Source organism: Notechis scutatus, chromosome 5, assembly GCF_049901735.1.
Source record: "Notechis scutatus isolate UNSWTSFEM ecotype Mainland chromosome 5, rNotScu1.2, whole genome shotgun sequence".
Lineage (NCBI taxonomy): Eukaryota > Metazoa > Chordata > Lepidosauria > Squamata > Elapidae > Notechis > Notechis scutatus.
In genome coordinates this window covers 62031284-62048180 of record NC_142013.1, presented here as the reverse complement: position 1 = coordinate 62048180, position 16897 = coordinate 62031284, and the positions used below count along the sequence as shown (strand labels likewise).

Sequence of the window (16897 nt, the reverse complement as noted above, 5' to 3'; positions counted from 1 at the left end):
GGGTGAGGTCAATAGTAGACAGTCTAAGGTTAAAGTTTTTGGGGTTTGGGGAAGAAACTACAGAGTCGGGTAGAGTATTCCAGACATTGACCACTCTATTGCTGAAGTCGTATTTCCTGCAATCAAGTTTGGTGCGGTTAACTTTGAGTTTGTATCTATTGTGTGCTCTTGTGTTGTTATGGTTGAAGCTGAAGTAGTCATTGACAGGTAGGACATTGCAATGTATGATTTTATATACCATGCTTAAATCAGACCGAAGACGGCGTAATTCAAGGTTTTCTAGTTCTAGAATTTCAAGTCTGGTGGCATAAGGTATTCTACAACGAGTAGAGGAGTGGAGAACTCTTCTTGTGAAATATTTCTGGACTTTCTCAACTGTGTTAATATCGGATACATAATGTGGGTTCCAGACTGATGAGCTGTATTCGAGTATTGGTCTAGCAAATGTTTTGTATGCTCTAGTTAGTAGTGTGATATTACCAAAGAAAAAGCTACATAGGATTAGGTTAACAACTCTTAATGCCTTTTTGGCTATGTAGTTGTAGTGGGCTCTAGCACTTAGATCATTAGAGGTGAGTATTCCAAGGTCCTTTACAGAGCTTGGGTCATCAACAAGATCTTGACTATTCAGGTTGTATTTTATTTTCTGATTTTTTTTGCCAATATGTAAGACAGCATTTATTTGTTGAGATTTGAAGTTGTCATTTGTTAGACCATTCTGATACATAGTCAAGATCTTTTTGTAGGGTAGCAGTATTGTCTGTGGTATTGAACAGCTTTACATCATCAGCGAAAAGAACGCAATTGCTCTTAATATGATCACAGAGGTCATTTATGTAGAGTATGAAGAGAGTTGGTCCTAGAACACTGCCTTGGGGGACACCACTATTGACAGGTACAGAATTTGATAGGACGCTCCCAATTTTGACCATTTGTTGTCTGTTTGACAGGAATGCTTCTATCCAGTTATGCAGTTGTCCAGAGATACCATAGGATTTTATTTTTAGGAGTAGTTTGTCGTGTACCACTGAATCAAAGGCTTTACAGAAGTCTATGTATTGCTTTGCCCTGGTCGAGTTGTGTCGTCCATATGTTTTTGCAGTGTAAGAGTTGCAGATTACAGGATAGTTTTTTTCTGAAACCAAATTGTTTATTGGAGAGTAGGTTGTTTGTCTCTAAGTGGAGGATGATGGATTGGTTAATAATTGATTCCATGACTTTACAGGTGACGCAGCATAAGGAGATTGGTCTGTAATTTTCAACTAGGCTTTGGTCTCCCTTTTTGAAGATGGGGATGACTGTGGCTTGTGACCATAGGTTAGGCAAGGAGCTGGTCCTGAAAGATTTTTCAAAGATTATGCTTAGAGGTTTGGCTATGGCAGTGGATAGCTTTTTTAAGAAGTAGGCACATATTCCATCCGGTCCAATAGATAGAGATGGTTTTAGATTGCCTAGTGCTTTTTCAACATTGTCTTCTGTAAAATCGATATGTATTCGATCATTGTTGTTATCTGTGGTACGGCTAGGAAATACTGGGCATGATCCATTGCTGTTTACAAATACTGAGCCGAAGAATGTGTTAAAGATGTTGGCTTTAATGGTGTCGTCGTTGCAGTCTTTACCATCAGGTCCTATCAGGGGTGGGATGGACCTTGAGTCTTTTAGTTTGTTGTTTACAAAATTGTAAAAAGCATGGGTGGAATTGGTGCTTAGAAGGTTTTCCTCTTGTTTAATGTGATAATTGGTGCATTCGGTCTTTATCTGGTGGCATAAATTTTTGTATCGGCTTTTGAAATTGGTAACGTGACCAGATTTGTTTTTCCGCCAGAGTGATCTCTTTTTGGATTGAAGTTTCCTTATTGTTATGGGTAATCTGCTTTTTTGTTTTGTTTTGGGAGTTATTGTTGGTACATATAGTTTGATGACTCTTTTGACTTCAAGTAAAAATGGTCTTCAACAGTATTGCATCCAGTGAATAGAGATTGCCAATCAAGGGATGAGAGATCGTTGTCTATAAGATCATAGTTGCCTTTTTTGAAGTTACAATTGGGGATTACATCATTGTGGTGATTTTTGTGTGGGCGTATGTTGAGACAAAAGTCAATCATATTGTGGTCACTGCTGGAAAAGAGTTCTTTAGTTTGTATTCCGTAAATTAAATTCAAACTATTGCAGAAGATGAGATCGAGGCAGTTGTTTAGTCTAGTGTTGTTGGTTACTAGTTGTTCCAGTCCCAGATTTGTAATAACATTGTAGAAGGTTGTGTGTATGATTTCAGTTGTACAATCATCCTGAGAAAGGGGAAAATGTCATGCCTGATAGAAGGTGCTGAGCTGCAATTCCCTGGAAAAAAAGATTATAACTTCCAAAGACAATGCAATAAGCACATCATCGATCAGAATGGATTTCCTCCCCTCTAATTACTGAGGAAGCTTACCTAGCAGAGTCTCCTCCAGTTTTTCCCACAACAATAAGTCTGGTTGGCTTAAAGTTACCTATTGAGTTTTCATAGATGAAAGCAGACTTCAACTTGGGTTTCCACGCTGTCATACCAATACCTTCATCACTATTGTGCACCACATCAAGATTTATGATATTAAGTCAAATCCAAGAGTGCCTGGTGTTTGATGCAAGTAATTAAAAGTTCTTTGGACCTTGGCTACAGCTGAGGACTTCTTGGGGCAGGGATGACAGCAAGCAATGTCTCAGCACTTACCCGTGACAGTTGACTTTTAATTAAAAGGGAATGAGACATATCAATGATCAGTTAAATGATCATTTTTAATTTCCATGCGGAGAAGAGAACATACAGGAAACACCCACACACTCTTATTTCTCTTAATTTCAATTAATTTCAAAAGCCTGAAGCTAAAAGTACATCTTTCCTCCAATTATTTGCGATTGACACTTGGAGAAGTCAAGGCAGAAAACAAATTTCATTTAATGTCTCTTTCTCTATGTCTTGTTTATTTAGCATCGTGGAATTCTAAAATAAAGTTTCTTTTAACAAGTAAAAGAACTCTCTTCCATATTATCAAAAACAGGCTTTGGGAAAAGATAATTTTTCATCTGATAATCTTTAAGGTAAGATGAATTTATACACTGCTCCCACATATCCATATCTAATTGCTATGTAAAATTTCAGTGATATAGCTTTCTGATTCTGATAATGGGATGCAGACTGATGGCAAAGCAACGTTTGAACTGGGCTCAGAATTTGCAACTGGCCCTTGTGACTCAAATGACAAACACTGTGAAATAGTGAAATGACACAGAACAAACATAGATCACCATGCCTGTTCCATACTTACAACAGTTCATTGAATGACCGTTTGAAATTACAATGGCACTGAAAAAAGTGAGCTATAACTATTTTTAATCTTTATGACCATCACATAGCATCCCCATGGTCACATGGTTTAATGCTTGACAACTGGTCCATATTTATGACAGATGCAGTGTCCTGGGGTCATGTGATCACTTTTTGTGACCTTCTGACAAGCAGTGTCAATGGGGGAAGCAGATTCATTTAATAACCAGGTTGCTAGTTTAACCACTGTAGTGATTCACTTAAGAAATGTGGCAAGAAAAGTAATAAAATGGGACAAAACTCACTTAGCAAATTTCTCACTTAGCAATATAAAATCTGGGCTCAATTGTGATAGTAAGTCAAGGACTACCTGTACGGTTCCCATTCTTTACCTTCATAGAATTATGTGGACAGAAAATGCAAGCAACATGCTGCAGATGTGATAGCTAGAAACTTTTAAAAATAGTTCTAAGCTATCATGCCTTGTTTGTTTTGTTCATTTAGGTTACACCACATGCTTTGATTTTACATGTTGTGCTGTATAAATACAGGGTTACTGTGTTTCAAATTAAAGCAGTATTTATGCATGGATTTGTCTGCTCATGATGCCAATCAAACTGTACCATACTGAAAGGTACATCTTCAAATATTTGTAGCTGAGACAATGCTGAGCAGAAAGCAGAAACAATTATCCTAATTCTTAAATGCTAGAATTTAGGAACCTAGTTACTAATTATATTCTGAATTGATGTGAAGTCATCTTATAATATGACTTTATATTCACAAGGAAATAATAATTTAACATTTAATACACAAGCCAAAAGCATTAGCAGATTTATTGCGGAAAGTGAGTGGTATAAATTTCATTATTAACTTTTATTTTTCTACTTCATAATGCAAATGAACCCAGCACATGTTTAAAACAAATGCAATTTTCAAAACAGGGTTGCAGAATGCTAAACAGCATACACTTAAGTTGAATGGGATCAATGCAGAAGAATATATGACTGCATTTTAACGCTTTATGTACATCAGCTATGGATTTTTTAAAATATTCTTTTTCTCCACATAGTTTCTTAAAAATTCATATAGATGTATTTGATAGTGAATGACATTAAAGCCTTTCTACACTTGTGATTTGCTGTGGCTCCAGAAAGTTTCCTCTCCTCCAATTTGTACATCATCTACATGAAAAAAAACTCCCTAGTTAAGGGTCATACCTACTCTCTAAACGTGAGGAACAACAGGAGTCCTTGACTTACAACAGTTCATTTAGTGACCATTTAAAGCTACAATAGCATTGAGAAAAGTGACTTATGACTGTTTTTCACATTTATAACTGTTGGAACATCACTTTGGTCACATGATCAAAATTCAAACACTTAGCAATTGACACATATTTATGACATTTGTTTGATCACTTTTTGTGACCTTTTGACAAGCAAAGTCAATGGAGAAGCCAGCTTCACTTAATCACCAGGTAACTAATTTAACAACTGCAGTGATTCACTTCATAACTGTGGGAAAAAAGGTCATAAAATGGGGTGAATACACTTAACAAATGTTTCACATAACAACAGAAATTTTAGACTCAATTGTGGTTAAAAGATGAGGACTAACTGTACTAATAAAGCCTTCATTTGCTTGTCTCCGGGGAAATACTTTTCCCAAAAGGTATCTTCAGTGAAGTCCAATCCCAGCATCTATCTCCACAGCTTTGAAATGTCTTCCATTTCATTTTCATCCTTTGTGCAGCTAATTCAGCATGTCACTATATTTATTTATTTTATTTATTTATTTATTTATTTTGATTTGTCAATTGCTTACAAGATAATAGGTATAAGTATATACATAGTTATGAATACATGAAATGGGTACATATAAGATTTCCTCAACTCTTTTGGAAGGGCTCTAAAACAATGTTATTCTACTACAGCTTGCACTGCTTTCGAAGATTACCTCTAAAATATGAGCTGAATTCCAAGAGCTTGCACTATCTTCTCTCTCCTTCATCCTATTTGCTTTGGTAGCACAGAATTCATATAATACTAAAAATATATTATAGAAATTATTAGAGCCATATAATTTAAATGACATTTTTAGAAATGTTCACTATTATGTTGAGTTACTAAGTATTACATTAAACAGTTTCATCTACAATTGATTTGGTGAATTGAATTGATGATATCAGGATATCATGTTTTCAAGGATATAGAGTCCAATTAACTTCTTCTGACACAAAGATTTGATTGGTAAAATTTTGCTTCTTGAAAAGATTTTGCTGAGAATTATATTTAACTGAAATCTTGTGCATAGATCAATGGACATCAGCTGACAGTTTATCTCTCAAAAATGTATGACTGTGGCCAATTCTTAATTTAGAATAATTATAAAGCAAACATTCACTGAGATATTGATTTATTGAATTTTGCACAATGAGTTTTGTTCTGTTTAATTCCTCTAACTTCACTGCAGTTTCCTTTAGAGAGGTGAAATTGTAAACACAACATTGTATTTATACTGCTTGGATACGTGTTACTTTCCCTCATGGCTTTCAATTCACAGTCATGAATTTTCAACATTTGGAATGAGATTAATCTTTAAACTGCAGTCACGGGAAACTCTTTACATACGGAATTGGTCGTAACTTACACAAACTGCACGTATATTGATACTGAAACTGCACATTTTATTGTTGTTCAAAATTCCTTGTATTGCCCAGTCAGTTTATTCATATTTGAAGTGTGATAGGTTCTGTTGCATAATATATCATTATATTTATGCTATCAATACTGTGAGTAGCAATCACCATCAAGTTTGAAATTATACATTAGTTAGCTTAGAGACCCGCTCAAAATCAAGATACTTTCAGCCGTCAAGAAAAAAAACCCAGTGGAAAGTTACCTATAAGCTATTTTTAAGTATGTGGGACTCAGGTAACTTATTCTATGTGAAATTCAAAACTGAAAAGGAAAACTTGAAGAAAGTTTATACAGGTCTGAAATCCTATATGTTTGTGTGACGTTTGTCTCTAGAAACCCAAGCCATTAGTTAAGCTTAGAATTCCACTGGTTTTTCAGTATTTGGTAACAATACTATTTTGAACAAAGAAAATTTAAAAAAATCGTGTCAAAACTGCATGATTTGTGATCTATATGCTGATTGGACTTCACTACACTATAAATATGTCAACAACAGGACTCATCTTAAACAACAAAAACAGGTTATAAACATTTGTAAGGTACACCAAAGGCAAAAATATAAAAATGTTGAGTTCATTTCATTTTTGCAATAAATCTATTTATTTGTTTAAAGAACAGTAATGCTTATCCTGGGAAGCATACTATTCTTTTTTTCTCTAGCTCTACAAGTCTCTTCTGAGTCTTGTCAGAATGTATTTTTTCATTATCCCTCAGATGTAACCTTCATGAGATTTTGTACGCAAACCTGCTTTTGAACAGCCAAGAAAGAAGTGTTACTTTGGTTTTAACTACTTTTTTCAATAGTCAATTTTTAGTAATCACAATATCGTGAAGCCATGTTTGATTCAGATGTCTGTCAAAGATCCCCTTTTTGATTCAGATGTATGTCAAAGAAGTCCATATTCTTCCATGTGTGAGGACAGTTCATAAAGGAAGAAAAAAAATCTATTTTGCTACCCCATGCCTTTATTTCACTTTTCAATGTATTTTTTCACCTGTTCCTTTTTTTTTAAGCCAAGCAACCAATTTATTCTCCAGTGATCTCCACAGTCAGCAGGAGAACATCCACAGCTATAAAATACTGCATATCTACAGACAAGTGTGGAAGACAGAGCAATGCCACATCATTTCTGATTATTTCGCACACAAAAATGAAAGCCAATAATTTTACAATTGTTAACCAGTGAACTTTATAGAAATTAATTGTATGAAAAAAATAAAAAAAATGCATCTTCATATTTACATGCTGAAGGGTGACATTTCAGTGAGCAAGACAGGGCAGTTGCCTAAATGGCCGGTTACATTATTCTATCATCAGACTAATAGCAGAGCAACTACTTTAGTTCCGTGCAGAAGAAACAAATTTGTGTATCCTCAAAGAGCAAGAAAGTTAGTATGGTCTTAAAATAGACTGAATGGCTAAGCACAGTCAGATCTATTTAGCATGTGATAATATATTATCAGGAAATAGAAAAGCTGTAGAAAAACTGGGAAAAAAATCCTAGAAGAAGGCAGCGGCCATGGATACCATTTCCATATAGTTACAAAAAAAACATTATTATCATCAATTCCTAAGGCATCAGGAACTGAGTGTGACTTAGACATATTACTGTGTTAATGAAGAAGATTCCAATCCACAAAAGTGCCAGAATAAGATGACCCAGCCATTCTATCTTAAACGTTTAATTAGAAAGAAAAAGGTGAAAATTAGGAACCTTTTATTTGGCAATTAAATAATTTAAAATGCACTTTAATAATCACAAATAAATTTATAAAAAAATTTAAAAAAAAAAAAAAAAAAAAAAAAAAAGGGGTTAAAAAAAAAAAAAAAAAAAAAAAAAAAAAAAAAAAATTAAAAAAAAAAATTCCTCTTAATAAACCTTAAAAAAAAAAAAAAAAAAAAAAAAAAAAAAAAAAAAAAAAAAAAAAAAAAAAAAAAAAAAAAAAAAAAAAAAAAAAAAAAAAAAAAAAAAAAAAAAAAAAAAAAAAAAAAAAATAATAAAAAAAAAAAAAAAAAAAAAAAAAATTTTTTTTAAAAAAAAAAAAAAAAATAAATTTTATTTTTTACTTTACTTAATATTGAGCTTCTATTTGCAATATCCCCTAATAAATATAATTTAAATACATGCTTATATAAGTAACAAAGCATTTCAAAATATGTATTTAACACAGGTTTCCCCAAATATATTGGAAAGCTATTGTTTGGTGTATTTTCCTGCATACATATTCTAATTTAATTATTGAGATATAATCTTTTTTTAAAATTATCTAAATAGAGAATTTTTTAAATGCAAATAACTATACTTTATACTTTTTAATGCAAATTTCAAGTATATACTGTTTTACACAATCTTTTGTAAACAAATCATGCTATGTGTGCATTTTTTGACTGGAGAAGGATCAATAGCATTAAATCTATTCAATGCCATGTCACAATGGATTCCATTTTATTTAAGCTTTTATACCTGTTCTCATGGAAATCCCATGTTGGATTTATTTTAAATATGAATTGTACATATCCTTGCAGGAGTTTCTGTTGTCATGTCATCATTGTATGATGTGTGCAACCAGAAATATATGAATATGCAACCATATTGTTAATCTTAAATCATAAGTGCTTGCATTTTGAAAATAAAATTAATATCATAGGTCTTATGATTTAAAATATGACTATTACCTTACTTTGAATTAACAGGTTAAAGGTGATAGTGAAACTTCTACTAGTTTACAATACATTTTAAAGTAGACAGAAAATAAATATTTAAAGAAAAATTCATTGTTTTATCAGGAAACAGCAGTTGTTTCTTCATTAAAATTCTTCAAAAATTATTGCATTGATTCTGATTTTCAAATAAATGAGGAAATTTTAAGAAATGATATAAATTTTAACTGTTTTCCTATATTAGTGTCACATTTCTGATTTTGACTGGATTAATTGGATAAACATTAGTGCTTGAAGGAAGTTCTCCTGCTTGAAATTCATTGTTCAACACCTAGTAGATAAAATAGAATACATTAGCTTAACAAGATATTACTAAATATCTTGTAAGTGACAGTTTTAAAAATCAGAAGCTTGATCCAGTAAATTTATAAAAACCTTGCCTATTTACTTAATAGTTTGGGCCAGAGATGGTATTCAGCAGGTTCAGACCAGTTCTGGAGAACCGGTAGCAGAAATTTTGAGTAATTCGGAGAACCGGCAAATACCACCTCTGACTGGAGATTTTACAGTATCCTTCCCCTGCCACGCCCACCAAGCCATGCTCACAGAACTGGTAGTAAAAATTTTTTGAATCCCACCACTCGTTTGGGCCATACAATACTTGAAATTGGCTTGAATTTTGAACCCATCTATTTTTTCTTAATATTATATATGAACCAGGCCAATAAATCTAACAAATTCATAAGTGCACCAACGTGCCTACCATCCCTGTCCTATTCTTTCTTTTATATATTTTTATTTTTCTTATATGTATCCATGTATTCATAACTATGTTTTTACTTATACCTATTATCTTGCACGCAATTGACAAATAAAAATAAAATAAATAAGTTAACCCCAGAATCTAGATACTTATGATTGATTATATCCTTGTTTACTGGAAACTAAATGACTTTATGACTGACTTAGCCATGACTAATTGTACCTTGATCAGAGTCCAATAAATTAAGTGATCAATTGTCTTTCTTTCAGAAATATGACTCCTGAAAGATGATAATAGACTTTTCATTCTTCAGTTGATTTGCTTGCCACATAAAACAACTGTTCTATATTCATGAGTTGACATTTAAACAGGATCTCTTGCCAAATAATTTTTAAAAGTAGTACTATATGTTCTATAAGAAGGGGATCATGTCAGAGAGAAGTGGACTCTTTTGCATGCAGAATTGTGGACTCCTATGTTATTGCTACCACAAAAAGTATTAAATAAAATACCAATGGAAATAAATATCAGTCCTTGGAAAATGACCAAAAATCACAGTGGAAAATTTAGTAAGAACTGTACTTTCTCTCATCCTATCTTAAAGCTGTTTTTGTATTACTCTAATTTCTTCATATACATTATATTAATCAGCTGATAGTGGATCACTATATTGTGGTGCCACATTTTTATTTAATACATTTCATTCCATCTGTATATGAAATAAAATGCTTCCTAAATGGATTCACAGTTTGGTGATCTGACAATATTATTACACAGCCCATCATAATTGTCTTTTTGTATGCTTTGTTGTAATACTTGAAAGAGATATGATTTATTAACTAAAACACATGTGCCCTCTATCCTTGACTTCTTTTCATCATCACACAGCAAAGGTTAGGATGCCAGACACTTGGGACAATTTAGGTGGTTGGTAGGCTAGCAGGAAGATCAACAGGAAGAGAAGGAAAAGCATTTTCTTTAGTTGCAAAAAGACAGTGTGGCACTTATGCAGCCCAGGAACGAAATGGGCCAATTCGCCACAGCCAACTAACCACAGCCAGCTACTCTGGGACAACTTGCCAGGGCCAACTCACCATGGGAAAACTTGCTACAGGACAACTTAGCAATTCAATTTAATTATTTAAAATAAATAAAAAATATTTTAATTTTTGTCATTCACATTTCATTCTGTCCCTCCTTTTGTATCCTTTCTTTAATGATTCAATTCCATCAGGTTGGTTTTTTTAGTATAACTCTTACTCTGCAGCAAGTTGTCCCACACAGAGTTGGCCATAGCAAGTTGTCCCGTGGCAAGTTGGCCATGGCAAGCTGGTTGTGATGAGTTGGCTGCGGTAGAGTTGGCCATGGTGAGTGGGCCATGGCGAGTTGGTTGTGGCAAATTGTCATAGACACCCAGGGATTGGATATGAGTAAACTGAGATTGTAGGAAATATCTTGAGAGATTATAGGTCTCTTTACATGCAGGTGTCTAATTTTTAAGGTAAGTACCGGTAGTTATGAAATGCCAATTTATACTTTTACTTGCAAGTCTCAGAATATTGGCCAAGAAAAAGAAGTCATCTTTATAAACTATGTTACAATCTCAAAAAGATTATTCCACTTACCTCTGATGAAGAGCTCACATTCAGATCTTGCTTTGTATCATAAACATATTTTGTAACTGGGAAGGAAGTGTGATCTCCTGCAAAACAGAAGAGAACATATACAATAATAATGGTAGTGAACTAAAATGGTAGTCCCCTAAAATGGGAGGAACTATACAGGTAGTCCTTGACTTTTAACAGTTCATTTAGTGACTATTCAAAACAACGGCACTGAAAAAAGTGACATGACCATTTTTTACACTTACAACCATTGCAGTATTCCCATGGTCACGTGATCAAAATTCGGACAGTTGACAATTGTCTCATATTTATGAAATCACAATGTCCTGGGATCATGCTATCACCTTTTACAACCTTTGACAAGCAAAATTAATGGGGAAGCCAGAGTCACTTAATAACTTTTGTTACTAACTTAATGACTGCAGTGATTCACTTAACAACTGTGGCCAGAAAGGTCTAAAATCTTAACAAATGTCTCACTTAACTACAGAAATTTTGGGCTCAATTGTGATCATAAGTCAAGAACTATTTGTACCTTGTTTCAGAAAGAAAAATAATTGAGAATTTCCTGAAAACAAGCAGATAGCTTGTCGTGGAACAAAATAATCTGTACATATGTTCTGTTGATATTTTCTTAAAACACCAGTGAGAAACTGAAAAAAAGGGTTCAAGTAACTCATAAATGTTAATATCACAATGCTTTCTGTGAATCAATAAAGTGGATTCATTTTGTATTTTATTAGGGGGGAAAAGATCAAAAGGTGGTAACATATCTGGAAGCCATCTTATTTGTTTTCTGTGCAAAGACAAGTAGGTGTGAAAGAATCACTATTTCTAAGAAACTTAGAAACTGGGAAAAAAGGCGTTTAGCTTAAGGAAAGTATCTTTTTCAATTACTCTTTTCTTTCATCTCCATCAAATGGGAAGATATGACAAGAAGCCTTACATGGAACCTGAAACTAAACAAGAATAAGACAAAAGTCCAAATTTAGACATAAATTACAACAGAAAATAACTCAGGATTCATACACTAAATTTGAACTGTAGTTTCAAATGACCGACTTGTTGTTTCCAAACCAATGATTTTTCCTCAAATTGTTCAGAACAAATCTTGATTTAGTATTATATGATTTCAGAAAAAATTGTGCAATCTAGCAATAGAAATTACTCAGCTTGCATCCACTTCTATCACATATAGAGCAAAATGTACAAAATAAAACCTACATAAGTAGTTCTACAGGTGCTATGATCAAACAACCCATCATCGATTCCATTCCTTTTTCAAGATACCAGGATGTGCTATGAGTTTAGCAATCCAGATTATATTCTATAAGGGGAAGCAACTGCAAACTTGAAGCTTGCTTCTGTGCTTCTCTCTGCATAAGACTTGGATCCTGGGCCTATATCTAATTGATATACATTTTCAATTAGTTTCCTTTGTAACAATTTGTCTGGAAATATTCTTTTAAATAGAACATTAAGTTTTAATCTGTATATTCCATGTTTTTAAATGAAATTTCTTCACTTCATTTCTTCAGGAAGTAATTCAGACAGCTCACCTTTTTAAATATATTGTAAAAAAAACCCAAGATCCTTCAAGATTTTTCATTTTGTTTTAACTTGTCAACTTAAAAGTTTTCACTGTTCTAGGATTGATATATCTGCGTTTTAAAAAACCCATGCTGACTAAATAATAGGACAGCTGCACAATTGAAGCTTCAGGTCTTTTTGAACTGTATATATGATGTATGTACAATGCACATTAAAGAGATGTGGCTTCAATTAACTTCATGCCTGCAATCTTGACACTATTTTCCTGAGTTACACATACAAATACACAGACACAGTTGCATGCCCAGATAGCAGCAAAGCAAGTGGCTATCTGGATTTTTGCAACCCAGGCTTATTAACCTATACGAAGTTATTTTTTTTCTATTTGGCTTCCAAAGCAGGGTAAAATGGACTAGATACGGTATCTCTTTGCTACCATCTGACAATTGCCAGAATTTTTTCAGGCCAGAAATGGTAGCCCAATACTTTTTTAAGGATAGCTAATATTTGCCTACTTTCTGGCCACCAAAGTACAACAGGGCTGAATTTAAAATGCATATATGAAGTTCTATATAGAACATTCTTTTTTTCATTTAAAGGTTACTTACGTGGCATTTGCTCTGCACTGTAGCCATAGTTTTCCTTTCCACTGTGACTCACCGTTTCCAAATTTCTAGCTTTCTCTTTCTTCCCTGAAATCTTTCTAGAAAATAAAAATACCTGACATTGGCAACCAAATCATTTATAATATATGTATGAATAGAAGATACTGTCCTCAGCCTGGGCTTATCAAACAAGGTTAATATTGTGGAACAGCAAGGTTGGTTCTCCTTCTCTCCCTCCCTCACTCCCCGGCCCAATTTCTGAAATATTCAGCTAAAGCCCTTAGACTTAAGCAATTGCTCTAATTTGGAAGAGAACACTTCAGGTGTAGTGATTCTCTGTTCTTGTCATTGAGGTTTGTACAAAACAAATATTGGTCAATACCAGATTGCCAGTCATATCTAGCTTTGTTAAATAAAAGGTAGCAAAACATTTTCCTTTCTGGAAAAAACTAGTTTGATTGAAACCTAAGGAAACAACCAATGAATCTGCCAGAATAGGAAATGTATTTCTTTGTCAGGATATGTATTTGGAAGAAGTTGGCAGAGGTTTAAGGAAAGGCTTAGCTGAATATGAGTTATATAACATTAGGGAAAACCATTGTGTTCCTTCCTCTAGAAATCCGGAATTCACTTTGAAACATTGCTTGGAGTTACTATTATGAATTTCCACCTAATTTTAATTGGATAACTTTAGGGAGGTTAGTGTGTCCCTCCCTTTAGAAATCTGATGGGGAATCAATCCATATTGACACATTAGTTGGAGTTGTTACTGTGAACTTTCACCTAAAGTCCAATGTTCATATCTGTAAAGAGCAAATGTTACAAAATAGAATATGTTGGAATCTGCCATCTGAAAAACTGTGTTGTATATTATAACATTTGTATTTTGCCAGAATTATGAATAAGGCATTTAAACAGCATCCAAATCCAATGCCTACAATCAATAAACTGCTGGCTATTTTTGCTATAGCAGAAAAGTCTTTAGAAAACTAGATCTTGCCCAACAGTACCAGCATTTAGCAATTTATGATGCTAGAGTAGATATCCAGCCTGTCATCACCCATCATGGGGTATTTTGAATGGAGAATCTCCAAGTAGGATTCTCTTTAACCCCTGTAATATTCCAATGCTTCATAAAGGTTCTACCTTCTGGAATCTCAGGTATTCTGTCACACTTTGATGTTGCTTGATTATTGGATCAACAATGGAGAAAGTTTAGTTGGTACTAAACTTCAGGAGGTTCTGCACCATTTTGACAACTCTGGAATTAATACCAACCAAATGACATTTTTTAGAGTGAGTTGTCTAAAGAGTCATCCTTTTCAAATGCAGCCAGCTAAATTTACTGAAGAATTTAGAGCCAATTGGAGATGACTCTGATCGTTCTTTGTGACTTTGAATGCCTATCAGTTCAACCTAAAAACCATTTCATGGAAGGGTTTTCCTTAACCAGGTGGATTAAGAGAGGAGGGATGGTAAGTATGCTTGGTGCAGGTTAGGCTTACTGCAACTGATCTAGTTCTGAAAAAGCTTTACATCAGGCTTGTCCAACCCGTGCCCACGGGCCGCATGCGGCCCAGGTCGCCTCGTAATGCGGCCCAACGCCCACCCCAACCTTCATGAAAGATCCAGCGAGGAGGAGGAGGAGAGGCAGGCCGAGGCGGCGAGACAAGCAACAGAAAAGGCAGGCAGCCGCAGCCCAAAGTCCTGCCCCGCCACCTCCTGCTGTTGCCGCCACCGCCACCACCGCTGCTGCTTCTGTCCCCCCCGCCGCCGCTGCTTCTGCCGCCGTCGCCGCTGCTGCTTCTGCCCCCGCCACTGCCGCCGCCGCTGCTGCATTTGCAGGAGGAGAGGTAGGCGCGAAGCGGGGCGAGGCGAGCAACAGAAAAGGTGGGCAGCCGCAGCCCAAAAGTCCCACCCCGCCACCTCCTGCTGTTGCCGCCGCCACCGCTGCTGCTTCTGCCCCCGTCGCCGCTGCCGCCACTGCTGCATTTGCAGAAGGAGAGGTAGGCGTGAGGCGGGTGAGCTTTCTTCCCCCCCCCCCACCCCACAAAATTTGGCCGGAAAATTAATAAAAATAAATAATTTGCATGAGGAGAGGTAGGCGGGCGAGCTTTCTTCCCCCCTCCCCTCCACCCCGCAAAATTTTACCGGAAAATTATAAAATAAAAAATAAATAATTTTTAATAAATAATTAATAATAAATAATAATTTTATTTTATTTTATTATTATTTTTAATTTAATTTAATTTAATTATTTAATATTTAATATTTAATTTAATTTAATTTAATTTAATTTAATTTAATTTAATTTAATTTAATTATTTAATTTAATTATGTGCGGTCCAAACCAAATTTTCATCTTCTAATGTGGCCCAGGGAAGGTGAAAGGTTGGACACCCCTGCTTTACATGGAGTTTTTTGTTTTTTTTATTGATTTTTAAAACAAACATGAACAAACAAAACATAAAAACATCAAGCCATCTTCCATATATATACATACAGTGTGCCGGTTGGTTTACAAATTACTTTGTGCTTCCATTTCGTAGTCTTCAATTACAATTACAATTACATTGTATATACTCTCGTACTTTCATCAAATATTAAATACATTAATATCATTATTAATCAATCATTTGGCTATACTTTTATTCATTCATGTTTTACGAAATACCGTATTTGCCGGCGTATAAGACGACTTTTTTGCCCTGAAAAAGATGCCTCCAATTGGGGGGGTCGTCTTATATGCCGGGTCGTCTTATACGCCGGCAAATAGTAATTGGGAAGCACTGCGGCTGCCCGCGGCTGAGGCACTTTTGCGCACCGTGGAAATGAATCCCGTGAAGCCGAAAGGAGCAGCCAGCCTTCTCCCAGCTCCCAAGGAAACGAGGCTCGCACCGCCCGAGCTCCGCTGAGGTATCCGGCTGGGGCTGTCAGGAGTTGTTACCGCTGGCGTGGCTCCGCGCAGCTCCAGTCCCGCGTTGCCTCGGGAAGGAAAAGGCAAAAGCCGCGGCTCTTCCTTTTGCCTTCCCTTCCCAAGGCAACGCGGACTGGAGCCCGCGGAGCCGCGCCAGCAGTAACAACTCCTGACAGCCCCAGCCGGATACCTCAGCTGAGCCCGGCGGTGCGAGCCTCGTTCCTTGGGAGCTGGGAGAAGGCTGGCTGCTCCTTTCGGCTTCACGGGATTCGCTTCCACGGTAGACAAAAGTGCCTCAAAAAAAAAAAAAGTGCAAAAGTGGAAGGCATGCGGAAGAGGGGGCGAGTATATAACAAACTATATTTTGAGTGGAAATGTTGGGGGGTCGTCTTATACGCCGGGTCGTCTTATACGCCGGTATATACGGTAATCATATTTTACTTAATTTGTTTTATAACGGTTCATATTATCATCCCAAATCTATCCTAAAATCATTTGATATAATAAGAAAAGAATGCATCTTTATATATTTATTATTTTCTAAGAATCTACATATTTCATTACTATGTTTTATTGTCTAACCATTGATAGAATAGATCCCAAATTTTATAAAATTGTTTATCATCTTGTTCTCTAATTTCAAATGTCAATCTACTCATTTCAGCACATTCAGCTTTACATGGAGTTTTATCAGCAACCTTAACAATTTATACACGAAGTATAGTTGGGCTGGAGTCTCTATGTGTTACTTAAATTCTTCTA

General features: G+C 35.2%; 2 protein-coding genes across 2 annotated transcripts in view; both read right to left on the bottom strand.

The window, feature by feature from the left end:
* The window catches only part of LOC113424465 (cilia- and flagella-associated protein 47), an 851958-nt gene that overhangs the window by 398708 nt on the left and 436353 nt on the right, over positions 1 to 16897 (bottom strand). The gene's annotated exons all lie outside the window — the stretch shown is intronic.
* Positions 6957 to 16897, bottom strand: part of IGSF5 (immunoglobulin superfamily member 5) — a 31866-nt gene continuing 21925 nt past the window's right edge. Inside the window, 3 exon segments of the mRNA XM_087966889.1 lie at positions 6957 to 9005; positions 11063 to 11139; positions 13222 to 13316. Of these exon segments, the coding sequence (XP_087823015.1) occupies positions 8910 to 9005; positions 11063 to 11139; positions 13222 to 13316 (268 nt within the window). The 3' untranslated portion in view covers positions 6957 to 8909.